The sequence below is a fragment of the Heptranchias perlo genome, chromosome 16 (genome assembly GCF_035084215.1).
Source record: "Heptranchias perlo isolate sHepPer1 chromosome 16, sHepPer1.hap1, whole genome shotgun sequence".
Classification (NCBI taxonomy): Eukaryota; Metazoa; Chordata; class Chondrichthyes; order Hexanchiformes; family Hexanchidae; genus Heptranchias; species Heptranchias perlo.
Genome location: NC_090340.1, coordinates 7,858,877 through 7,885,191, shown reverse-complemented (window position 1 = coordinate 7,885,191; position 26,315 = coordinate 7,858,877). Strand labels below are relative to the sequence as shown.

Genomic DNA, 26,315 nt, shown 5'->3' with positions numbered 1-26,315 from the left:
GTCCCATTATTTTACTGAGTACCATCTCCTGAGTGATTTTAATCGTATTTAGCTCCTCCCCCCCGAGAGTCCCCTGTTTGTCCAGTGTTGGGATATTCTTAGTGTCCTCTACTGTAAAGACTGAAACAAAATATTTGTTCAGCATTTTTGCCATCTCCATGTTTCCCACCATTAATTTCCCGGTCTCATCCTCTAAGGGACCTATGTTTGCCTTAGCCACCCTTTTTCTTTTTATATAACTATACAAACTCTTGCTATCTGTTTTTATATTTTTTGCTAATTTCTTTTCATAATCTAACTTCCCTTTCTTAATCAATCCTTTAGTTACTTTTTGCTGTCTTTTGAAGAATTTCCAATCTTCTATCCTCCCACTAAGTTTGGCTACCTTATATGTCCTTGTTTTTAGTCGGATACTATCCTTGATTTCTTTACTTAGCCACGGATGGCTGTCATTTCTTTTACACCCTTTTTTCCTCAGTGGAATATATTTATTTTGAAAGTTGTAAAATAACTCCCTAAATGAACACCACTGCTCATGTACCGTCTTACCCTTTAATCTATTTTCCCAGTCCACTTTAATCAATTCCGCTCTCATACCATCATAGTCTCCTTTATTCAAGCTCAGTACGCTTGTTTGAGAATCAACCTTCTCACCCTCTAATTGGATATGGAATTCAACCATGTTGTGGTCGCTCGTTCCAAGGGGATCCTTAACTAGGACATTATTAATTAATCCTGACTCATTACACAGGACCAGGTCCAAGGTTGCCTGCCCCCTTGTAGGATCAGTTACATACTGCTCAAGAAATCCATCCCTGATGCACTCAATGAACTCGTCCTCAAGGCTGCTCTGCCCAATTTGATTTGTCCAGTTAATATGATAATTAAAATCCCCCATAATTATGGCTGTTCCCTTATTACATGCCCCGACTATCTCCTGATTAATACTTCTTCCAGCAGAGTTGCAACTATTAGGAGGCCTATATACTACGCCCACTAATGTTTTTTTTCCCTTATTATTCCTTATCTCCACCCAAACTGTTTCATTATCTTGATGCTTTGTCCCAATATCATTTCTCTGTATTACAGTGATTCCTTCCTTTATTAACATAGCCACCCCACCTCCCCTTCCTTCCTGCCTGTCCTTCCTGATTGTTAAATACCCTGGCATATTTAATTCCCAGTCGTTGTCACCCTGCAGCCATGTTTCTGTAATGGCCACAAGATCATACCCATACGTAGTTATTTGTGCCGTTAACTCGTCCATTTTATTACGAATGCTACGTGCATTCAGATAAAGAACTTTCAAATCTGTTTTGTGACGCTTAGTTCCTGCTTTTTCCTTTTTTAACACTTTACCTATTACTCCATACCTTCTGTCCCTTCCTGTTACGCTTTCCTCTCTCTCCCTGCTCAGGTTCCCAACCCCCTGCCACTTTAGTTTAAACCCTCCCCAACAGCACTAGCAAACACTCCTCCTAGGACAGCGGTCCCGGCCCTGCCCAGGTGCAGACCATCCGGTTTGTACTGATCCCACCTCCCCCAGAACCGTTTCCAGTGTCCCAGGAATTTGAATCCCTCCCCCTTGCACCATTCCTCTAGCCACGTATTCATTTGAAATATCCTCCTATTTCTACTCTGACTAGCACGTGGCACTGGCAGCAATCCTGAGATTACTACCTTTGAGGTCCTATTTTTAAATTTACCTCCTAACTCCCTATATTCTGCTTTTAGGACCTCATCCCCTTTTTTACCTATATCGTTGGTGCCTATGTGCACCACGACAGCTGGCTGTTCGCCCTCCCCCTCCAAAATGTTCTGTAGCCGCTCCGAGACATCCTTGATCCTTGCACCAGGGAGGCAACACACCATCCTGGAGTCTTGGTTGCGGCCGCAGAAACGCCTGTCTATTCCCCTTACAATTGAGTCCCCTATCACTATAGCTCTGCCACTCTTTTTCCTCCCAGCCTGTGCAGCAGAGCCACCCGTGGTGCCAGCTGTGGCCTTACCAGCGTTTTATACAGTTCCATCATTACATCCCTGCATTTGTATTCTATACCTTGGCTAATAAAGGAGAGCTTTCCGTATGCCGTCTTCACAACCTTATCTACCTGTACTGCCACCTTCAGGGACCTGTGCACATGCACTCCAATGTCTCTCACTTCCTGTACCCCTCTCAATATATTTCTGTTTACTGCGTATTCCGTTTTACTATTTGCCCTCCCTAAGTGCATTACCTCACACTTCTCCGGGTTGAACTCCATTTGCCTCTTTTCCGCCCACTCCACCAACCCATTGATATCTTCTTGGAGTCTACAGCTATCCTCTTCACTGTCAACTACACAGCCAATTTTTGTGTCATCTGCAAATTTGACAATCATGCCCCCTACATTCAAGTCCAAATCATTAATATATACCACAAACAGCAAGGGACCCAACACTGAGCCCTGTGGCACACCACTGGAAACGGATTTCCATTCGCGAAGACATCCATCAACTTTTACCCTTTGTTTCCTGTTACTGAGCCAATTTTGGATCCAATTCGCCACATTTCCCTGTATCCCATGGGCTTTTACCTTTCTGACCAGTCTGCCATGGGGGACCTTGTCAAACGCCTTACTAAAATCCATGTAAACAACATCCACTGCACTACCCTCATCAATCCTCCTTGTCACTTCCTCAAAGAATTCAATCAGATTTGTAAGGCATGACCTTCTCTGAACAAATCCATGCTGACTATCCCCGATTAAACCATGCCTTTCCAAATGACAGTTTATCCTATCTCTCAGTATTGATTCTAATAGTTTGCCCACTGCCGAGATAAGACTGACCGGCCTATAATTGTTCGGCCTTTCCCTCGTACCCTTTTTAAACAATGGTACTACGTTTGCAGCCTTCCAGTCCTCCGGTACCTCCCCTGTATCTAGTGAGGTTGGAAAATGATCCTCCGAGCATCTGCTATTTCCTCCCTGGCTTCCTTCAATAGCCTAGGAAACAATCCATCCGGCCCTGGTGACTTATCAACTTTCAAGGATTCCAGTCCCTCTCGTACTTCCTCTCTCGTAATGTTTACCTTATCCAATATTTCACACCTCTCTTCTTTAACTACTACGTCTGGATCATCCCTTTCCTTTGTGAAAACGGAGACAAAATATTCATTTAAAACCCTACCCACATCCTCTGCTTCTACACACAAGTTACCCTGATCATCCCTGATAGGTCCCACCTTTTCCTCAGCCATCCTCTTGTTCTTAATATACTGATAAAACATCTTTGGGTTTTCTTTAATCTGACTAGCTAATATTTTTTCATGCCCTCTCTTTGCTTTTCTTATTTCCTTTTTTATGTCATCCCTGTACTTTCTATACTCCTCTAGGCTTTCTGCAGTATTTAGTTTTCTGTGATAGTCATAAGCTTTCTTTTTCTGCTTTATCTTGCCCCGTATACTTCTAGACAACCAGGGGGCTCTAAATTTGGCAGTGCCACCCTTTTTCTTTGTACCCGTAGAATTTTACTTTTTAGCGCCTCCCACTGGCTTGCCACTGATTTCTCCTCAAGTAGTTGTGTCCAGTCCACTTCTGCCAAATCACCTCTTAGTTCTGTAAAATTTGCCTCCCCCCCCCCCCCCCCCCCCAATTTAAAACGTTTACTCCTGATTTAACTCTGCCCTTTTCCATTATAATGCTAAAACTAACTGAATTGAGGTCACTATCTCCACTGTCACTTCACCCACTTCATTTCCCAGGACTAAATCTAGAATTGCATCCCCTCTTGTTGGGCTTGTCACGTACTGGCTAAAAAAGTTCTCCTGGACACCGATCAAGAATTTTGCATCCTCTGTGCCACTCACACTGTTTGAATCCCAGTTGATGTTAGGGTAATTGAAGTCCCCTTATATTATTGCCCTCTTATTTTTGCACTCAGAAATTTGCCTACAAATTTGTTCTTCTATCTCCCTTTCGCACTCGGGGGCCTATAGTACACTCCTAGTAGTGTGACTGCCTCTTTTTTATTTCTTAGCTCAACCCATGTGGCCTCGATTGATGATCCATTTAGCATATCATCCCTTCTCACAACCGTAATCGATTCTTTAACTACTAATGCTTCCCCTTTTCCTTTTTTATCATCCACTCTATCCTGCCTGAAAACTCTATATCCAGGATATTGAGCTGCCAGTTATCCCCCTCTTTAAGCCAGGTTTCCGATATAGCAATGATATCATGCTGCCATGTGTCTATCTGTGCCCTTAGCTCATCTGCTTTGTTTGTAATACTCCTGGCATTGAAGTATATACCCTTTAACCCTGGCTCTAGCCACAATCTTCCAGTCCTCCTTAGATATGGGTCGGTATTGGAGGATTGCAAATGTCACACCCCTGTTCAAAAAGGGGGAGAGGAATAAGCCCGGCAATTACAGGCCAGTCAGCCTAACATGGGGCCACTTTTAGAGACAATAATCCGGAACAAAATTAATTGGCACTTGGAAAAGTACGGGCTAATAAATTAAAATCAGCACGGATTTGTTAAAGGAAAATCATGTTTGACTAACTTGATTGAGTTCTTTGAAGAAGTAATGGAGAAGGTTGATGAGGATAATGCGGTTGATGTTGTATATATGGATTTTCAAAAGGCATTTGATAAAGTACCATAGACTTGTTAGCAAAATTAAAGCCCATGGGATTAAAGGGACAGTGGCAGCATGGATACAAAATTGGCTAAGGGACAGAAAGCAGAGAGTAGTGGTGAATGATTGTTTTTCAGACTGGAGGAAGGATATAATGGTGTCCCTGAGGGGTCAGTATTGGGACCACTGCTCTTTTTGATATATATTAACGACCTGGACTTGGCTTTAGAGGGTATAATTTCAAAGTTTGCAGATGACATGAAACTTGGAAATGTAGTAAACAATGTGGAGGATAGTAACAGACTCCAGGAGGACATAAACAGACTGGTAAAATGGGCAGACACATGGCAGATGAAATTTAAAGAGGAGAAGTGTGAAGTGATACATTTTGGTAGAAAAAATGAGGAGGCAATATCAACTAAATGGTACAATTTTAAAGGGGGTGCACATACACAAATCTTTGAAGGTGGCAGGACAAGTTGAGAAAGCTGTTTTAAAAAAAAACATATGGGATATTTATTAATAGAGGCATAGAGTACAAAAGCAAGGAAGTTATGTTAAACCTTTTATAAAACACTGGGTAGGCCTTAGCTGGAGTATTGTGTTCAATTCTGGGCACCACACTTTAGAAAGGATGTCAAGGCCTTAGAGAGGGTGCAGAAGAGATTTACTAGAATGGTACCAGGGTTGAGGGACTTCAATTATGTGGAAAGATTGGAGGATCTGGGGTTGTTCTTAGAACAGAGAAGCTTAAGGGGAGATTTGATAGAGGTGTTCAAAATCATGAATGGTTTTGATAGAGTAAATAAGGAGAAACTGTTTCCAGTGGCAGAAGGGTCGGTAACCAGAGGACACAGATTTAAGGTGATCGGCAAAAGAGCTGGAGGTGACATGAGGAAACATTTTTTTACGCAGCGAGTTGTAATGATCTGGAATGCACTGCCTGAAAGGGTGGTGGAAGCAGATTCAATAGTAACTTTTAAAAAGGAATTGGAAAAATACTTGAAGGGAAAAAATTTACAGGGCCATGGGGAAAGAGCAGGGGGTTAATTGGATAGCTCTTTCAAACAGCTGGCACAGGCACGATAGGCTGAATGGCCTCCTCCTGTGCTGTACCTACTATGATACTATGAAAGTAGTAAACAAACGTCATTGCTACACTCAATTTTATTTCGCGAATGAGAAAAAAATAATAAAGCACATGCTGCAAGGCATTAATCATGCAGATACATCTAGGCTGTTTGACTTAGACTGTGAGCACAGAAATAGAGGACACAGGTTCACGAAGGACAAGACTTGGGTGAGACTAGAAATTAAAGAAACTTTTTTTCTCTGCAGTGTAGTGGATATGTCAAACAGACTCCCACCACATAACTCTAAGTTAATCAACCCCTTAAAACGGGAGCTGGTTAAATAGGATGAGAATTGAAGGTTATAGGGTTATAGATTGAGATAATCCATAACTTCACAGGACCCAATTGTTCCTGTGATGCTGGAACAGGGGTGTTGGCTGTGGAGGGCAGTAGGCCAGGGCTGGCAGTGGAGGTTTTGGAATGGACATTTATTCTGGAATTTGATTGAATCCCGTTAGGAATCAGGGGAATATTTATGGAAAACCTTTTTCTGGTTCCACAGTTCTCTCAACCTGTGGTACGGTGCAGCACAGTGATCATTCCTATTTTGTTTCTTGTACTAATGAAGAAAAACTGCTTTAACTCACTGGAGAAACATTCTCTATGTAAACACTGACCAAATAGAAACGAGCAATCTGCTATTTCTCACGTACATGCTGTGTCAATTATGTATATGCAAACTGTAAATTAGGTAAGTTGCATACGCCCCCACAACTGAGGAGGTGATATTTGAGAGCAGGAGATATTGTGGTGTTGAAATTATTTATGTTTTACATTTTTGAGTTCCCAGCCCTCTTGATTTGGATCAGGGCCAAATAACTAGATCTTTTTGCCCCTGACATTTTTATGAGATTCGTACTATAATGAATGTCTCTTCACCTGGGACCAGGTCTGAATTCAATGTAATGACTGTTTTCGTAGATAAACCTTCTTTATTGTGTTGGCAACCCTTGAGACCTTCATTAAAGATAGTTGCCAAATAGAACTGCTAATGAAGAGGAGGAATAGAAGGGATCTAAGCTACATTCTTTGTTTATGTGCCATTCAGTAATGTCAGTGCTTTGGATTGTGATTCAATGGAAGCCAAACTTAGGGCTGAGACATTTCAACATAACAGAAAGCGGACAGAAAAATAATTGTGAGAAGAGACTGAAGAAAGATACGAAAAGGTTAGGAAAGAAGTAAAAAAAAAACAATTAGGAAGGCAAAGAGAAACTGTGAAATTAGATTAACAGGAATATATAAAGAAATAGTAAAGTATTCCACAGATACATAAATAACAAAAGAAAAATCATGATAGGGATAGGGCCACTAAGGGATACATAAGAACATAAGAAATAGGAGCAGGAGTAGGCCATTGGGCCCCTCCAGCATGCTCCGCCATTCAACAAGATCATGGCTGATCTTCTACCTCAACGCCATTTTCCTGCGCCATCCCCATATCCCTTGATGCCTTTAATATCTAGAAATCTATCGATCTCTGTTTTGAATGTACTCAATGACTGAGCCTCCACAGCCCTCCGGGGTAGAGAATTCCGAAGATTCACCACCCTCTGAGTGAAGAAATTTCTCCTCATGTCAGTCCTAAATGGTCTACCCCTCATTCTGAGACTGTGACCCCTTGTTCTAGACTCCCCAGCCAGGGGAAACATCCTCCCTGCATCTACCCTGTCGAGCCCTGTAAGAATTTTGTATGTTTCAATGAGATCACCTCTCATTCTTCTAAACTCTAGAGAATATAGGCCTACTCTACTCAATCTCTCATCATACGACAATCTCGCCATCCCAGGAATCAGTCTGGTGAACCTTCGTTGCATTCCCTCTATGGCAAGTATATCCTTTCTTAGGTAAGGAGAACAAAATTGTACACAATACTCCAGGTCAATGGGAGTCAATGGGAATCGGGGGGGGAAACTCTCCAGTGGCTGGAGTCATACCTAACACAAAGGAAGATGGTAGTGGTTGTTGGAGGCCAATCATCTCAGCCCCAGGGCATTGCTGCAGGAGTTCCTCAGGGCAGTGTCCTAGGCCCAACCATCTTCAGCTGCTTCATCAATGACCTTCCCTCCATCATAAGGTCAGAAATGGGGATGTTTGCTGATGATTGCACAGTGTTCAGTTCCATTTGCAACCCCTCAAATAATGAAGCAGTCCGAGTCCGCATGCAGCAAGACCTGGACAACATCCAGGCTTGGGCTGATAAGTGGCAAGTAACATTCACGCCAGACAAGTGCCAGGCAATGACCATCTCCAACAAGAAAGAGTCTAACCACCTCCCCTTGACATTCAACGGCATTACTATCGCCGAATCCCCCACCATCAACATCCTGGGGGTCACCATTGACCAGAAACTTAACTGGACCAGCCATATAAATACTGTGGCTACAAGAGCAGGTCAGAGGCTGGGTATTCTGCGGCGAGTGACTCACCTCCTGACTCCCCAAAGCCTTTTCACCATCTACAAGGCACAAGTCAGGAGTGTGATGGAATACTCTCCATTTGCCTGGATGAGTGCAGCTCCAACAACACTCAAGAAGCTCAACACCATCCAGGACAAAGCAGCCCGCTTGATTGGCACGCCATCCATCACCCTAAACATTCACTCCCTTCACCACCGGCGCACAGTGGCTACAGTGTGTACCATCCACAGGATGCACTGCAGCAACTTGCCAAGGCTTCTTTGACAGCACCTCCCAAACCCGCGACCTCTACCACCTAGAAGGACAAGAGCAGCAGGTACGTGGGAACAACACCACCTGCACGTTCCCCTCCAAGTCACACACCATCCCGACTTGGAAATATATCACCGTTCCTTCATCGTCACTGGGTCAAAATCCTGGAACTCCCTTCCTAACAGCACTGTGGGAGAACCTTCACCACACGGACTGCAGCGGTTCAAGAAGGCGGCTCACCACCGACTTCTCAAGGGCAATTAGAGATGGGCAATAAATGCCGGCCTTGCCAGTGACGCCCACATCCCATGAACGAATATAAAAAAAACTCCAGGTGCACTCTCACCAAGGCCCTATATAATTGCAGTAAGACATCTTTACTCCTGTACTCAAATCCTCTTGTAATAAAGGCCAACATACCATTTCCTAATTGCTTGCTGCACCTTCATGTTAGCTTTCAGTGACTCATGTACAAAGACACCCAGGTCCCTTTAAACATCAACATTTCCCAATCTCTCACTATTTAAAAAATACTCTGCATTTCTGTTTTTCCTACCAAAGTGGATAACTTCATATTTTTCCACATTATATTCCATCTGTCATGTTCTTGCCTGCTCACTTAGCCTGTCTATATTCCCTTGAAGCCTCTTTGCATCCTCCTCACAACTCACATTCCCACCTAGTTTTGTGTCATCAGCAAACTTGGAAATATTACATTTGGTCCCCTCATCCAAATCATTGATAGCTCGGGCCCAAGCACCGATCCCTGCGGTAGGTACCCCATTAGTCACAGTCTGCCAACCTGAAAAAGACCCGTTTATTCCTACTCTCTTCTGTCTGTTAACCAATTTGCATCCATACCAGTATATTACCCTCAATTCCATGTGCTCTAACTTTATTCACCAACCTCCTGTGTGGGACCTTATTGAAAGCCTTCTGAAAATCCACATGAATTACACAAGATAAATTCACAGATAATATCAGCGAATTGGCAGAAATATTAAATAATTACTTTGCCTCAGTATTTACCAGGGAGGCTAACAAGGGCATGACATTAGAAGAAGAGATCAAAAAAGATATAAAAGGGGTGATTTTAATCCCCAAGGGCGGGTGGGATTTGAAAATAGTTGTTTTTTTTTTGGTCGCAACAGCAAAATGTTTGGACTTTGCATTCCCAGTGGGAAACCTGTACTTTTACGCGCCGGCGTTAAACCCAGAAATAAAGCTGGGTTGCGGTCGCGATCCTAAAAAACAACTATTTTCATCTCCCACCCGTCCCCAACCCACCCGTTCTTGGGGTTTAAAATCACCCCAAAGACATTTAAGCTAGAAAGGGGGGAAATAATTGATAATCTAATCAAACTTAGAGAGGATAAAACCCCTGGTCCGGATGGATTGCATCTGTGCATATTAAAAGAAGTTAGGGAAGAGATAGTCGAGGCACTATTACACCAAAAAATCATTAGAAAAGGGAATAGTGCCAGAGGACTGGCAGAGAGCTAATGTGATTCCTGTATTTAAAAAGGGAGATAGAACATGTCTGGGGAACTATAAACCAATTAGCTTAATGTTGGTGGTTGGAAAGATAATGGAATTCTTTCTCAACAACAATAACTTGCATTTATATAGCGCCTTTAATGTAGTAAAATATCCCAAAGCACTTCACAGGAGTGTTATCAGACAACATTTGACACCAAGCCACATATTAGGACAGGTGACCAAAAGCTTGGTCAAAGACATAGGTTTTAAGGAGCGTCTTAATGGAGGAGAGAGAGGTAGAGAGGTTTAGGGATGGAATACCAGAGCTTAGGGCCTAGGCAGCTGAAGGCATGGCCGCCAATAGTGGAGTGATTAAAATCGGGGATGCGCAAAAGGCAAGAATTGGAGGAGCTCAGAGATCTCGAAGGGTTGTCGGGCTGGAGGAGATTACAGAGATAGGGAGGGGCGAGGTCATGGAAGGATTTTGAAAACAAGGATGAGAATTTTAAAATCAAGGCGTTCCTGGACCAGGAGCCAATGTCGGTCAGCGAGCACAGGGGTGATGGATGAACAGGACTTGGTGCGAGCTAGGATACGGGCAGCAGAGTTTTGGATGAGCTCAAGTTTATGGAGGGTGGAAGATAGGAGGCTGGCCAGGAGAGCCAAGTCAAGTCTATTGAATTCTTTGAAGAAGTAACAGAAAGGGTCGACGAGGATAATGCAGTAGATGTAATATATTTGGATTTTCAAAAGGCCTTCAATAAGTTACTGCATAATATACTCGTGACTAAGGTCAGAGCATGTGGAGTCGGGGCAAGTAACAAAATGGATAGCAAGCTGGCTACAAAACAGAAAGTAGGGATTAAAGGTAGTTACTCAGATTGGCAAAAGGTAGGAAGTGGTGTTTCACAAGGATCGGTGCTGGGACCATTGTTGTTCACCATTTACATAAATGATTTAGACTTGGGAATCGGAAGTACAATTTCAAAATTTGCAAAAGAGTATGGTAACTACTGAGGAGAGCTGCGACAAAATACAGGAAGACAGTAATAAACTTGCAGAATGGGCCCGTAATTGGCAAATGAATTTCAATATAGATGTGTGTGAGGCGGTACATTTTGGTGCGAAAAATAAGGAGGCCACATACTCCTTGGAAAGTAAGAATCTAAATGGAGTAGAGGTGCAGAGGGACCTGGGGGTACAGATACAAAATTAGTAAAAGTAGTGACGCAGGTTAATAAGGCCATTTTAAAAAAAGCAAACCAAGCACTGGGGTTCATTTCTAGAGGGATAGAATTGAAAAGCAGGGAAGTTATGTTAAACTTGTATAGAACCTTGGTTAGACCACACTTGGAATACTGTGAACAGTTCTGATCTCCATATTATAAACAGGATGTGGAGGTACTGGAGAAGGTGCAAAAAAGATTTACTAGGATGATACCAGACTGAGAGGTTATACCTATCAGGAAATATTGAACCGGCTGGGACTCTTTTCTCTAGAAAAGAGAAGACTGAGGGGTGACATGATAGAGGGCTTTAAGATTATGAAATGGTTTGATAGGATACACGTAGAGAAGATGTTTCCACTTGTGGAGGAGAGCAGAACTGGGGGCCACAAATATAAAATAGTCGTTAATAAATCCAATAGGGAATTCAGGAGAAACTTCTTTACACAGAGAGTAGAATGTGGAACTTGCTACCACAAGGAGTAGTTGAGGCGATTAGCATCGATGCATATGAGGGGAAGGTAGATAAACGCACGAGGAAGAAAGGAATACAAGGATATATATATGAAGAGGGGTGGGAGGAGGCTCGTGTGGAGCATAAACACTGGCATGGATCTGTTGGGCCGAGTGCCTGTTTCTGTGTTGTACGTTCTGTGTAAAAAAGAAAATATCATGGAGAGTGAGCAGATATCTTAATGGAATACTTCAGGCCACTATGTTATGACTTGGGTCAGAAAACCGTAGAGTAGGACATTGAATTTGCTCCCCATCACCAGATGTTGGATCTACAAAACATGCTGTTGCTTTTGTAAATATTTTTATACTCCCTTCCTCTTCCATAGAATTTTACTTTGTCCCTCCCCATTACTCCTGGAAATCCTAACATTTATTTAAACCTGGGAGTGTTTTGACATGGATGTGGATGCTCTTTGCAGCATTCATCGTGAAGTCTTTGGATGCAAGTTTGTGGAATTAACTATCCAATCTACATGTTTCCAATTATCCGGTTTGGAGGTGAAGAGGCCTCTCAGGCTAAGTCTGAATTATCTTTGAGTTATATTGTAAATATGCAACTAACAAACATAGTTTATTATTTTAAATGATCTTTAAAAAGTTTTGCTATGTTGAATTTTTTAATGTAATTTCCACACGCATTTCACTTTACATTGAGCTTCAATTCACCTGACGTCTCAGCCTTGGAAGATAAGGTTCCAGCTGTTAATGTTGCTGGCTGGAATTAGCGATAAGCTGAATACATCAATTTTCAGTCAAAATCATTTTATCATTGTCCAGATAGAATGATAAAGTCAAATTAATGCCAGTGCATTGATTCCAGAGAGGAGTTCACAGCAGCAAGTAGCTCTTTTATCATCCTTGCTTTTCCTTTAACTGCTGCCCATCAATGTCGATGCTATATTGCTTCTGGTACCCTAATATGGATTTGCGATCATAATGTTAAAGATTTGGAAAGCGTACTTGAAGTTGCAATTCCTAGATCTCTTAACTTTCCTCTTGATCCTTCTAAATTCCAAATAATCCATCGTAAATACTCTTCCTCCTTCCTACATCCTCACTATCTTGAAATTGGAACACAGTGCACACTATTCTAGAAAGGTTACAGCAGGGAAGGAGGCCATTCGGCCCATTGAGTCCATGCCGGCTCTATGCAGGAGCAATCCAGCTAGTCCCACTTCTCTGCCCTATCCCCGTAGCCCTGAAAATGTTTTCCTTTCAAGTACTTATCCAGTTCCCTTTTGAAGGCCATGATTGAATCTGCCTCCACTACCCACTTGGGCAGTGCATTCCAGATCCTAATCACTCGCTGTGTAAAAAAGTTTTTCCTCATGTCACCTTTGGTTCTTTTGCAGCCTCATCCCAAAAATATTTTGAAATCCATATTTTGGACAATTATAACCTGCCAGAATTTATCTTCACTTAATGATTCAGTGTGAACTGCGGCACCAATAGCAGATCTTAGTGTGACACCTCTCGAAATGTTGCAGGCTAGATTTTACGGATTTGCATTCCCTTGTGGGTTTTCACAAGCCAGGAGATACTCTAACTCATTGTTTTCCTGAACCATGAAACTGTGCAACTCCTTACCTCCCTTGATCTTCCCTTCCTCTTGCAATCTGTAGGCTTTGAAAAGCCAAGTTTGCAATCATCCAATTGCTTATTCCTGATTTATTTTGTTTTCTCTTTTATTCTTTTCAACCTCTTGCACAATGGGCCTTGGTCCTTCACCTTGTTTTCTAAATTTAAAAAAAAACGGTTCGATGATATTGTTTCAAAGACTGACTTCATGCCTGTTAAGGCTCTGAAATGATTTTAAATCCAGACTGCTATTTATTCAATTATTCAAGCATTCTTCTTGAAAACACTTGACACTTTCCACAGAGAAGAGTAGATGGTCACCTTGGGGTGGGCGGTGGTGGCCCATTATAGCTTGGATTACCTGCCCGATGTCGTGGTCAGTTTGTGGTGCAGGATGACTAACTGTACTGAAAAGGAAGCAAATTGGTTTTTGGTGGGATTTTTTTGCTGTGATTTTCTTCAGTTCTACTTTGATTTTAAAATGCCGGTGGATTTTGGAAATTGTAAAGGGCATTCAACACTGCAAAGGTTAATTTTGCTTTATGCAGGGAAACTTCAGGGAAAAGTGCTCACTCTGTACTGAGTTAGAACTGAGCCAGAACTGAGCCATGTCCCTTGAAACTCTATTGCCACTGTCAGCGCTCCACATTACTGGTGATAAATATTCGGATTGAGTTAGTTTTGTTGCCCAATTTGAAGGCCCCTACTTTAGAAAAATTCTACAGTAATAAATTCATGTCCTCACCTGTTTTTCCTTTTTAAAATTTTAATTGGCTTTCTTCCTCCCTGTTGTGCCGTACACCATTCCCTGGGCACTTGCACACTGGCCTTTACAATGCTACTGTTCACCCATGTGCATGGGATCTATGTGAGGTAATTTGCTCTCCAATTTTGTTCCTCCCTTCCTGAGGGCACACATAGCCTCCAATCGTTGCCTCCCCGATGCCTGATGGCTCAGCGAAGCATGGGGAAATATGAGCAGAAACCTGCATTCAACTACCACGTGATGCCTGGTGCTGTTTGCATGAATGAGCTGTGCTACTGGATCTAGATAAAGGCACTCTCCAAATAAGCTACTGTTGGAGTGACAGAAATTAAAGTATTAACAATTGCATTGATAGTTTTCTCTACTTTTGAGTTTGTGGAGCCATTGGACTTGCTTATTAGATAAAGAATCATTGCACCTGGAGCATTTTAAATTGGGGAGGTCATCTTATTTGTAGCTTATCATTGAAATGTAATTTTGGCTCACAATACTTCAGCTGAATGGACTGAGACAAGCAAGACTTCCTTTACCTGACCAGACACGTGGAACAGATGATTGTTTTCATTAGGAGTTTTATTAGTCGAGCGTGCTTTGGCAACTTGTCAGCAATATGGTAATTCTAGAAAGAAGAAAGGGACCTCTGCGTGGCTTTCCTTGTTAAGCGGATCATTGCTTGCCGATGTACCACATCCGTCTCATGGACACAGCAGGATTTAAAAAAATTAAATGCTCATTAATGTGACAAATGGCTGTTCATAAACACTTAAATGTTTTTCAATGTTTTAAAAGTCTCCTTTGTAAAAATGTATGCATGAAGATAAATTATGATATTTTTTCCCCCTGTATTGTATCCATCGATGATACTGAGAAAGAAATTATTGAGGGGAAAGTAGGAAGGGCTTCTCCTTTCCCCCCGCCCCCCGCCTCTCCCCCCGCACCCTGTCTGGTAATGTGCATGATAGTACCCAGCAGAATTTTAACCAAATGTTTTCCAGCTTGATTACTTCCAAATTAGTATTCAGGAGAGGAAAGGATGCCAACCTGTGGGATATAGTCCTGCAGCTGAGCTTTATGCAGACACATGAAATGGTGTGGGTCCCATTAGAAGAGAAAAGAAGGAACTGGGAGGAGATGCAGAGGGTGAGACACTGGTCTTTCATCTCTGGGACCTCTGCTGGCTGCAGGGGTCCTATGTGAAATGAGGCTGGGCAGTCTCAATACAGTTCCTAAAGGGCGTACAGCAGAAACCTGTCCTTAATTTGCCAGGACAGTTGGAGTGGGAAACGGTAAAAGTAGCACACTGGTGCAATAGGATTGCTCCTCTGATGCTGGGGCTGGGGCAGGGGCATGTTGTTTGTGGCAGAAGGAGCTTTAATCTACTTGTGTTGTACCTGGCCTGGGAATGTTTGATGTTGATACTTGGTGCCTGAGATTGGAAAGGTTCCATCCTCAACACTAGCAACACTCACCTTGAATGCAGTAATTTAAAAAATAGACTAGAAGAGAATACTAACACACGAGAAATAGGTTCCATTTTTTTTGAACAATAGAGAGTGTGGAAGTACTTTATATTGAATGTTTTTCCTAACCTCTCCTTTTCTTCGCCTTTAAATAGCTATACTGTGTTCTGGGACAGTACTGGTCCACTTTGCCCTGAAAGTGCACCATTGACCTTACCAGTTATGTGCAGTTGTATGTTTTTTCAATGCAAACTATAAACTGTATCTGATGTCTTGTTTTTATTTTTGTTTTGAAGCATGCTTATAGTAACCATGTGTCACGGTGGATTCCACGTTGTCAATAACTGATACATTTTTGTCTGTAATGTAGAGCCGCAAGTGGTACATGGACAACCCTCTCATCTTGTGTTGTTTTTGTTGTGGTTGCCTGGGAGTAGGGTAAGGGAGATTGGCAAGATGTTTTAATAAGTGACTGGCCCGTACTTTCAAATTCTTCTCTCCATCCGTTGGGTGGGTTGCTGTGAGCCTTTTTGTTGTAGTGCTAGTACTGCTATAGCAGTGACACTGTTGTCTGTTGCTTATAGTAGGCCATGAATGGAGACTAGGTCTTCTTGAATTGCTCCTGGTTCAGCTGGACTGGACCATCTTTCACAACATCTCTATCTACACTACTTGTGTGGTCAACTCCATCTGCTGCCAGTTTAGTGGGATGCAACAACGGGCTGCTGGAGGAGGAAAAGTCCAGATGTTTATCTGTTCTGGGGTTTATTGAGTTCATATTGGGAATCCCAGAAGGTAATGTACTGGGCATGGCTCTGTCAAGCTGCATGATTGACACAGTGTGCTATAGCAAACTGAACAAGTAGTTGCTTATGCGAATTATAAATTAACTTGACATTTTACAAATTCTTGTGTTTTTTTAAATTCATTCACTCATGGGATGTGGGCAAGGCCAGCATTCATTGCCCATCCCTAATTGCCCTTGAGAAGGTGGTGGTGAGCTGCCTTCTTGAACCGCTGCAGTCCGTGTGGTGAAGGTTCTCCCACAATGCTGTTAGGTAGGGAGTTCCAGGATTTGGACCCAGTGACGATGAAGGAACAGTGATATATTTCCAAGTCGGGATGGTGTGTGACTTGGAGGGGAACGTGCAGGTGGTGTTGTTCCCATGCGCCTGTTGCCCTTGTCCTTCTAGGTGGTAAAGGTCGTGGGTTTGGGAGAAGCCTTGGCGAGTTGCTGCTGTGTATCTTGTAGATGGTACACACTGCACCACCGGCGCATAGTGGCTGCAGGGAGTGAATGTTTAGGGTGGTGGATGGGGTGCCAGTCAAGTGGACTGCTTTGTCCTGGATGGTGTCAAGCTTTTTGTGTTGTTGGAGCTGTACTCATCCAGGCAAGTGGGGAGTTTTCCATAACACTCCTGACTTGTGCCTTGTAGATGGTGGAAAGACTTTGGGGAGTCAGGAGGTGAGTCACTCGCTGCAGAATACCGAGCCTCTGACCTGCTCTTGTAGCCACAGTATTTATATGGCTGGTCCAGTTAAGTTTCTGGTCAATGGTGACCCCCAGGATGTTGATTGTAGGGGATTCGGCAATGGTAATGCCGTTGAATGTCAAGGTGAGGTGGTTAGACACTCTCTTGTTGGAGATGTCATGATGTGGAGATGCCGGTGATGGACTGGGGTTGACAATTGTAAACAATTTTACAACACCAAGTTATAGTCCAGCAATTTTATTTTAAATTCACAAGCTTTCGGAGGCTTCCTCCTTCGTCAGGTGAACGATGTGGAACGATTTCCACATCGTTCACCTGACGAAGGAGGAAGCCTCCGAAAGCTTGTGAATTTAAAATAAAATTGCTGGACTATAACTTGGTGTTGTAAAATTGTTTACAATTGTTGGAGATGGTCATTGCCTGGCACTTGTCTGGCGCGAATGTTACTTGCCACTTATCAGCCCAAGCCTGGATGTTGTCCAGATCTTGCTGCATGCGGGCTCGGATTGCTTCATTATTTGAGGGGTTGCGAATGGAACTGAACACAGTGCAATCATCAGCGAACATCCCCATTTCTGACCTTATGATGGAGGGAGGTCTTTGATGAAGCAGCTGGAGATGGTTGGGCCTAGGACACTGCCCTGAGGAACTCCTGCAGCAATGCCCTGGGACTGAGATGATTGGCCTCCAACAACCACTACCATCTTCCTTTGTGCTAGATATGACTCCAGCCACTAGGTCTTCAGGCCGACCTATCAACTATAGTATGTCTTTCACCCAAAAGCAGTTCTGATGTACCAGCCACACTTACACTAGAACGTCATATTTATGACGAGTTGTTGCAGCTATGCCTCATTATTCTGTATCACTCCAAAATAACAGCACTAAGATTCATGCATTGCTTCTCAAGTGGTACTTTTATCCCCCAGATTGTGTCTTCATGTGGAACTGCGTCTCTTGTAAGCACAAGTTCAAATGTTGTATTAACTAGTGTTGTCGGAGTATGCTTTAGACTATGGAAAATCAGTAGCTTTCTTTAAGGCTCCCAATAATTGCCAGTATTTATGAGCTGTCCGTCTTGGTTACAGTTGTATCAGTTGCACCTTATTGATTTGTCATCTAATGCATCAACATTTAAAAAAAACACCTTGCCTGTGCTCAACTGCTTTGCGAGTGCAAGATTACACCTGTAATTTTTGAAAATTCAGTTTTCAGGGATGAGTAATTGGCAGGGCTGTTTTGATGCAAATTAGGAGTAAGTCACTCGGAAGGGCTATTGACCTGGACAGTGCAAAGACAATTCTGGTGAGAAAAGTGACTGAAGGATAAGAGGGTTTGTTCTGTTGGATGTTGATGTTAGCAGGTTTTATTTCTTCAAAAACAGCATGTTTTGGTGAACTTTATTTGCACCAGGTGAAAGACAAAAGTGGTGAGAAATAGAAATTTATGTTTTTTCCCAGTTTTTGCACCTGATGCCAGCATCAAGAAATGCAAGGTTATAACCTTGCTATGTTGTGCTCTCACGGGTCTGCAACACTGCAATGTTTTTCTTAGCCGGAGGGATGGCACTATGCTTTAAAAGCTGACTTGTTGCCCTTGAAGGACCAGCTGTTGTCTATTTTCCGGCTGGGGCCTGAAATTGATTTGTTGAACTTGGCAAATCTCAAGCATCAATTGATCTTCACTTGTCACAAACAAGCTGGATCTTCCAGGGTAACAGCTGTAATACTTCTACATAATTACTGCTGTTTTTTATTAAATAACACAATTTCTGACTTTTTTCTTTCAGCTGACTCCCTCAGCATTCATGAAGGAGATGTCCCTTGACACAAAACAGAAGTTAGCAAATACTCATGAGATGTATCTTCCTCCCATTGTTGAGCTTCTAGATATGACTGAAACCACACTACAGAAGGTACAGTCCATTATTCCCAATACATTTTCTGAGCAATTCAAAACAAAATTAGATGCTAGAATTTACAGTGCTTTCCTCTGCAGAATGAAAAGACTTTCCTCATTTTTGTTCAGCGCATTTAAGCATAATACATGCTATGGTATGTTGCTCATTTATTTACAAAAGTTGTTTTGCACTTGCCAGAGCTAAACCACACTATACTGGATTTATTGGTACAGTACAGCTCTGTATATTAATACCTAGGGACAGGTGTTAAGTTACACCAGTCACCTGCACTGCTTTTGGGGAGAGGGGGCATAGTGAATTTGAGCTCCATGGATGCACACTTCGGGAGGTGTGTGAACCTCTCTTAATGCTGCCACTTATTCTTAACTGAAAATGAACCGATGGTCAAATAGCATTGTAATATGGGAAACTAAGAATTTCAGTCTGTTTATGTGTTGGAATAAATGTGGCTTCTTGGTCCTGAAACACAAGACCACCGTTTGGAGGTGGCCCTGTTTAGATCGTCACACTCAAAGTCAGACTACATTTTTCAGGTTGATATGTTGAAAATCTTGGCATGTCATTGGCAGAAAGGGGTAGTGAGCAGAGGCACCGAATGGGCGATAGCGAATTGGCCGCCCTTTTACACCTCTGCTTCAGTGGAGAAGAAAATCAGGTGGGGCGTAAAAGGGCGGCCGATTCACTATCACCCATTTGGTGGTACTGTCCACGACCAATATCACCCATAAAATGTGTAATATAACACGTGTCCTCAATAGAAATTCCAGGGAAGATATCACCCAAAATGATATTTGTTCATCTTTCTACATGAACTGCCAGATGTCAAGGTCACAGATTACATTTTAACTTGGCTTGGATAAATTATTTTATTTCATTAATCCAGTGATTGTTCCATTTGTTGAGATGGATGCAGTCATTAGTCTGTTCCTGCATTCAAAATTCTACCCAGTGACGTGGTGTTCCGCACTGATGACTTCAGTACTCGGTTGGCCATTCAGGAACAATATTATTACAACTCTATCCTGCCACCCCCCACCCCCCACCCTGCCCTCAGGCAGTATTCTTACACTCTTGGAAGTTTATGTGAGTGGCAGGACATCACCCAAACTGAAAAAGGTAAGAGAGAAGATGAGTAAATCAGGACATAGTGATTAGGTGTGGCCAAACTTGAGTTATAAGAGCCTACAGAGTGTAGGAGGAAGGGTTGAGGTCTTGAGATCCTGGAAAAAAATGTGGCAATTTTTGATTTGAACATAGTGAGGATCAGGGAGGAAGAAGAGAGGAAAGTTCCCAGAGGCAATGACCGTAGAAAAGAAACATTTATGAAATGAATCTTAAAAAGGATGAAAAGGGCAGTACATTTCTGTGATTAAAATTAAGTGCTTGACTCAGCACTGAAGTTAGAGAGTGCTGCATTAAATGTCTCGCACTCCTGTGTTACTGCAATACATTTGGTGCTCTGAAAATAGGCATAAGAATGAGCTGGTTGCTGCAGCACTGGACAGCTGTCCACACGGTTCGAAAAAACAACAAAATAAATTCTCGGAGATAAGTGGAAATGTCATTTTTGATCTCTGTGTCTGTCAGCTGCTGATAGAGGCTCACAAATGTGATTTTTGTTTAATTATGGCATTTGTCTTGGCTTGATTCATAGTTAATGAATAATGAGACCATTTGAGCTGTTGAGATGAACAGTGAGCAGATTAGCATTTTTGCAGGGTAAGAACTGGTTCTGTTTGGCTCTGTTGGTAACGCTCTTGTCTCCAAGTCAAGATTGTGGGTTGAACACAACCTAGGATGGCACTATAGTGCAGTACTAAGGGTGTGCTGCATTGCCAGAGGTTCTGTCCTTTGGATATGTTAAATTGAAGCTCTATATGCTTGTTTAGGCAGACATTAAAATATTATAGCACTATTTGAAGAAGAGCAGAGAATTCCCCAAGTATCCCGGTGAACATTCCTTCCTTAGCTTTTTTCTTTTGCATTGTGTGAGTTGAAAACAGCAGTTAAAATGCTATCAGTTGTTAGTTTGTATTTAGCTCTTTTCTTTACTGGTGTTTTCTGCCAGTTTTCTTCCCACCTCTTCTGAAGGTATTAAGTCCTTGCAGGGGTTCGTTTCCACAGGGACTTGTGACCTGTCAGTTACTCAGCCAAATGAGAATTCTTCATTTGTGAGCCTCAATGTTGTAACCTGGATTGGAATAATGGGCAAAGTTCAGTTAAACCAGATCCCTGCCCACTTTTTTGCCTTCTCCATTTTCCACCGCCATTTCTGGCAGCACAGGAAGTGTCTGTGCATTTTTTGGGTGGGTAGACAACCCAAAAAATGCCCCATTTTCAGCCAATTTGTCTTCCTTTGCCTTACTTTCTGCAGCAATGGTTCACTGGTCTATCAGAGAACCTGAGGGCTCACTGCCTTCCTGCAGACTTGGCAGTCATTCTGCAATCTCAGACCTTCTTTCCCTGAACAGAAATAGTAATGATGATGCCTGCCCTTTTAATGCTGTATGCAACTGTGAACTTAATAGTAGTTTTTCTTTATTTCTTTTTCCTTGGGACTAAAATTTAATTGGTAAATAAAGCCCAACATAGATTAATTGTAAATAATTTGAGAAGAAGTCCTGCATGCCATACAAATGTGCATATTCATGTTGACTGTTAGAATTATGCAACACAGATCATAGATTATTTCCCACAGAAAGAAAAAAAAATTCTTGAAAATATTGAGGAAGAGGTAAATCCTGAATTGGTTAAAAGTAAGATGAGAGATATTATAATAAAGGAAAGTATTAGCGAAGTTAGTTAAGTAAGTTGAAGACAAGGTGCCAGGACCCGACGGAACATATCTAAGGATCCTGAGGGAAATGGGGGAAGAAATAGCGGAGGCCCTGAAAATCACATTTCGGAGTTCTGTTGACAGTGGATGTGTGCCGGAGTACTGGAGAGTGGCCAGGGTAATACCCATTTTCAAAAATGGAGACAAAGCTAATCCAGGTAATTACAGGTCAGTTAGTTTAACATCTATGGTAGAGAAAATTTTAGAATCTTTAATTAAAGATGAAATTATTAAACATCTAAATGAAGAGAAAATAATTAGAAGCAGCCAACGCTGATTTCAGAAGGGAAGATCATGCTTGACAAACCTGATAGAGTTCTTGGAAGACGTGACAGATGTGTTGGATGGGGGAAATGCAGCAGATGCGGTGCACATGGACTTTCAGAAAGTCTTGGAAAAGGTACCATACAGGAGACTATTGGAGAAGATTAAGTGGTACAGAATTAGGGGGAGGGTGGCAAATTAGAGAAGGAACATAGGAGAGGTTAAAGGCAGTTTCTCAGTAATTGGAAGAGGATAGTGGTGTCCCATGGGGTTCTGTTGTGGGACTGCTTTTATTTACTGTGTATTGGATTTAGATGTAGGGCTAGAGGGTGCAGTGCCCACATTTGCATATGATACCAAAATAGGAGGCATAAAATTCTGAGGACCAAAGGAAGCTACAAGGGGATTTTGATAAAATGGGAGAATGGGGGAAATAGTGTCAGATGGAATTTAGTGTCAATAAAGGCAAGGTGGTACTTTTTTTACTAAAATGTAATAATTATACTTTGAATAGGAAAAAGCTGGGTGATGTGGAAGAGGAGAGGAATTTGGGGGTTTAAGGTTCACAAGACATTAAAAGAAGAACCTCAAGTGGATGTGGCCATAAAAATACTTGTGCAATATTGGGTTTTATGGCAAGAGGTATGGAAAAGAAAAGTCAAGGTATAATGGTTAATCTAGATAAAACGTTAGTGAGACCACAGTTGGAGTACTGTGTGTAGTTTTGGGTTCCACACTATAGGAAGGACGTTGAGGCAATAGAGATTCAATGGGATGCTACCTGGTACAAGGAAATACAAATATGAAGAAAGACATAAAAAATTGGGGATGTTTTTGTTAGAACAGAGGAGATTAAGGTGTGTAAAATTTTGAAGGGAAGGGACAGAGTAGATGGAAGCAGACTGTTTGTAATGACTGAGGGGGCACATATATGTGTAAACACATTTAGTACAGAGAGCAAGGTTGTGAGGCTGTGGAATGCACTACCAGAGTTAGTGATTGAAACATAGATGATGTCACCAGTTAAGAATCGGTCGGATTGGTGGTGAAAGGAAAGGAGAATAAAGGGAAATGGGAACAGGGTGGACACATGGGATTAGGACTACTGCTCATGTGGAGGATAAACATCAACATGGACTGGTTGGGCTGAATGGCCTGGTTCCATGTTGTAATTTCTATGTGTGTAAGATTTTGAGGACCTGTTATTGGGGCCCATTTGATTTTGTTGGCGTAGTTTGACGCTCTGCAGTTCATTAGTTCAGGTTTTTAAACTGGCCCTGGATGGGAAGGGTTCGGTGGATGTGTAGGTGGAACGCAAAGTGCATAAAATAGTTTCTAGAATTAAAAAAAAATTGTAGCTAAAGACCAGGACAGAGTTTGAAATTGTGAATGTATAAGTGTTCTGTAATTGGGGAGGAGAAATGAGCTGCTGTAAACTTGCAGAATTATTTAAATGTAGGAAATAAAGACATTGGGCCCGAAATTCTATTTTGTTTCTTTTTTGGGGGAAATGTGGCGTAGTTCTGGTGCAAGGGACCGGAATTTGAGACATAAGGCAGATACTCCAGAGTTGCATCCGTTCTAAAATAAATGCTACATTCCAATAGAATTGGCTCCTGGCAAATGATGTGTCTGCCATTAAGTAATGGATGTGGACAAATGACATAATGAAATTCTACCATTTATACCAGAATTGCACCCGACTTAACTTAAGTTTGGAGAGGAGAGGGATAAGTTATTTGCATGACTTATTAAATCGGTAAGTGGTTGAGTTCACAGACTTTGTCTAAAACATCAGTTTTGACTGAAGCAACAAAAAAAGTCTTTTCTCACCTGTGCAACTGTCAGTTTCCCAACAAAAAGTCTTGGATATAAGTGAATTTATTTAAAATGTGTTTTGAGCAAATGCCACCTAAAAGGGGTTGGCTCCCAAGATGGCACCATGCTGAGCTGTGATTCCATAGATAGACAAATGGTAATTATTACAAGAGATGGGAAGTGGTTTCTTTCAGAGACCAAATAATAGGCTATTTGTTGGTCATTCAGGAAGACTAGCACCTTGAGGTTGGCAAACTCCTTTTGATCTGTGGGTCTACAGGCACCAGTAAGTTGAGCAGCAGAAGGATGCAAAGTGAGAGAAACGCTGTCCTGGGTGATGGAACAGGGTACAGAGAGAATGTACTTTTAGTTAGATGACTCACTAGTGTGGGCTGGCATACATGTGTTCCTTATTTTTGTAATAGTACATGAACAGATGTTATACTGATTGCAGCAAGTATCTGTTATCATACTTGTTGTTCTGTATGCTTTACATACTGTAGAATAAAGCAGCTTACAAGTCAAACTGAATGTAGTCTCCTAATGTTAACTCGGTCTGCCTTCAGTGGGATTGAGGGAGGGGGTTTTGTTGTTACACCTCCAGGTCCTGCTAATGAGCTTGTAGATGCAGAGCAATGGGGGTCAGCTTCCGTAAGAAGCAGATAACTAGACCACTTTAGGAGTGACTGACGCCACTGAACCCGATTGAATATCTGCGTCAGACCGAAATTCGTAACAGCTACTAAGAAGAGATTCTGCAAACTGCCTTTCAGCAGTTTCAGGCAGGGAAATCCATTGTTTTCCATTCTTCTGTCATGGATCCCTTACCATGGGGCTTACTATGGGCATCCCGCATATGTTCTTATGATGGAGGCAGAAAAGAAGTGGGAGGAAGGAAATGACATCTAGGCACATAGGATAAGACTGCACAAAAGGAGACTACCAACTGGAAGTAACCCTTCCACCAGAGCTTACAGACCACACCACTCCCTTGGTGATATCTCAGAAGAGTCCTGCTTAAGGAGGCATGGAAAGAACTGTGTGTCCAGTTGCAAACTGACCTCAAACATCCTCTTAAACACAAAACCAACAAAGACCAGCCTTACCTCGGAACATATTAAAGTGGTTTTATATATACTTATGTCCGTTGCTTTTTACCACCATACCTATCTCTGTTGCGCCCCTGTGCTGTTCTTAAATCTACAGTGGCGCTGCACCAAAGTGCTTCCTGAGGGCCAGAGATACCAGTGGTGATTTGCTACGCTATGGTATCGTGAGCTTGTTGGGACCAAGGTGGCCCTCATCTCAGGGCTGCTGAGTTCCAGGAGGACAATGTAGATGCATGGATAGCCTGTCCGTATATCCTGCCAACAACAATGAACAGGTGTCTGAAGCAACTAAGCACCAATCAGGAAGCATGACAATGTGAAGGCAGATTGTAGTCATGCCCCTAGTTCCGTGACCCTTTATACCCTTGCCTAACAAAAATCTATCAATCTAAGTTTTGAAATTTTCAATTGACCCCAAGTCTCAACAGCTTTTTGGGGGAGAGAGTTCCAGAGTTCCACTATCCTTTGTGTGAAGAAATGCTTCCTGATATCACCCCTGAATGGCCTAGTTCTAATTTTAAGTTATGCCTCCTTGATCTGGACTCCTCCACCAGAGGCAATAGTTTCTCTCTATCTAACTTGTCAAATCCTTTAATCATCTCAAACACTTCAATTAAATGCCCCCCTAATCTTCTATACCCAAGGGAATACAAGCCCAGTCTATGCAACCTGTCCTCATAATTTAGCCCTTTTAGGCCCAGTATCATTCTGGTGAATCTGCGCTGAACCCCCTACAAGGCCAATATATCCTTCCTGAGGTGCGTGCCCAGAACTGAATACAGTACTCCCTAAGTGGTCTAACCAGAGCTCTGTACAGCTGTAGCATAACTTCCACCCCTTTGTATTCCAGCCCCCTTGAAATGAAGACTAACATTCCATTAGCCTTTTAAATTATTTTTTGTACCTGTCCACTAATTTTTAGTGATTTCTGTACATGGGCCCCTAAATCTCTCTGCTCTTCCACTGTTCCTAGCTTCTCACCATTTAGAAAATACTCTGATCTATCTTTATTTGGTCCAAAGTGGATGATCTTGCACTTCCCCACATTGAACTCCATCTGCCACAGTTTTGTTCACTCACCTAATCTATCAATGTCCCTTTGCAACTTTCTGCTCTCATCTACACTATTTACTGTGTCACCTAACATAGTGTCATCAGCAAACTTAGATATACGGCTCTCTATTCCTTCATCTAAGTCATTTATAAATATAGTGAAAAGCTGAGGCCCCAGTACAGATCCCTGGGGGACACTGCTAGTCACATCCTGCCAATTGGAGAATGTACCCATTATTCCTACCCTCTGTCTCCTACCTCCTAACCAATTCCCTACGCATGTCAAAAAGGTCGCCTCCAATTCCACGCTTCCATCTTTCCTAACAGTCTCTTGTGTGGAATGTCTTCTGGAAGTCCATATAAATAAC

General features: G+C 42.2%; 1 protein-coding gene across 1 annotated transcript in view; it reads left to right on the top strand.

Moving 5' to 3' along the window:
* hydin (HYDIN axonemal central pair apparatus protein) overlaps positions 1-26,315 on the top strand; it is a 1,099,250-nt gene that overhangs the window by 11,378 nt on the left and 1,061,557 nt on the right. Inside the window, exon 4 of the mRNA XM_067997614.1 lies at positions 18,736-18,861. Within this exon, the coding sequence (XP_067853715.1) occupies positions 18,736-18,861 (126 nt within the window). The remainder of the gene's footprint in view (positions 1-18,735; positions 18,862-26,315) is intronic.